This window comes from Buceros rhinoceros, unplaced genomic scaffold, assembly GCF_000710305.1.
Source record: "Buceros rhinoceros silvestris isolate BGI_N320 unplaced genomic scaffold, ASM71030v1 scaffold29705, whole genome shotgun sequence".
NCBI lineage: Eukaryota > Metazoa > Chordata > Aves > Bucerotiformes > Bucerotidae > Buceros > Buceros rhinoceros.
This window is the reverse complement of record NW_010413863.1, coordinates 1-664: the sequence shown is the minus strand read 5'-3', so window position 1 is coordinate 664 and position 664 is coordinate 1. Positions and strand designations below refer to the sequence as shown.

Genomic DNA, 664 nt, shown 5'->3' with positions numbered 1-664 from the left:
CCCCCCCCCCTCCCCCGCCAGCGTGCCTGCCCCGGTGGCATGCACGCCATCATCAGCTGTGTCCCTGGCCCTGCCTTCCAGAAGGGTAGAGGCAAGGGCAAGAGCAAAACCTCCCCAGGAAAGGTAAGCCTCAGCGTAGTCCTGTGCCCTGTTCTGCTGATAGAGGGTCCCAGACCCAGGCAGCACCCTGCCACCCTGTTTGCACCTCTGCCTGGACACTGACCATCTGCTTGCCATGCCCAGGTGCTCCCAGTGCGTCTGCGAGCAGGCACCCATGCCGGCGAGGGACGGGTGGAGGTGCTGCGCCATGGGCAATGGGGCACCGTGTGTGACAAGCAGTGGGACCTGGCCGCGGCCAGCGTTGTGTGCCGGCAGCTGGGCTATGGGACGGCAAAGCAGGCCCTAGTGGGAGCCCAGATGGGCCAAGGTGAGGCGGGTGGCACAACAGGGACTTGGGACACTACTGGGCTTGAGGAGGCATGATAGGGAAAGCCTCTGGTTTAGTGGGTGCTGCCGGAGCATCCTGGGATGTCCTGGCAGCTTTAGCCTGCACTGGGATGGGGCTCCCTGGCTGCTCCTGCCACCGGCAGCCCCATTCCCATAGCGAACGCCCAGACTGGGGGAAGGAGGGTGGGGCGACCTCCCTGCTCCAGGACAGGCACGG

The 664-nt window shown here is 65.7% G+C and overlaps 1 protein-coding gene across 1 annotated transcript in view; it reads left to right on the top strand.

Moving 5' to 3' along the window:
* Positions 1-427, top strand: part of LOC104494121 (lysyl oxidase homolog 4-like) — a gene marked incomplete at its 3' end in the record, with an annotated part of 2,934 nt that extends 2,507 nt beyond the window's left edge. The window contains exons 5-6 of the mRNA XM_010136910.1: positions 9-123; positions 244-427. Of these exons, the coding sequence (XP_010135212.1) occupies positions 9-123; positions 244-427 (299 nt within the window). The remainder of the gene's footprint in view (positions 1-8; positions 124-243) is intronic.
* Between the last annotated feature and the right edge of the window lie 237 nt (positions 428-664).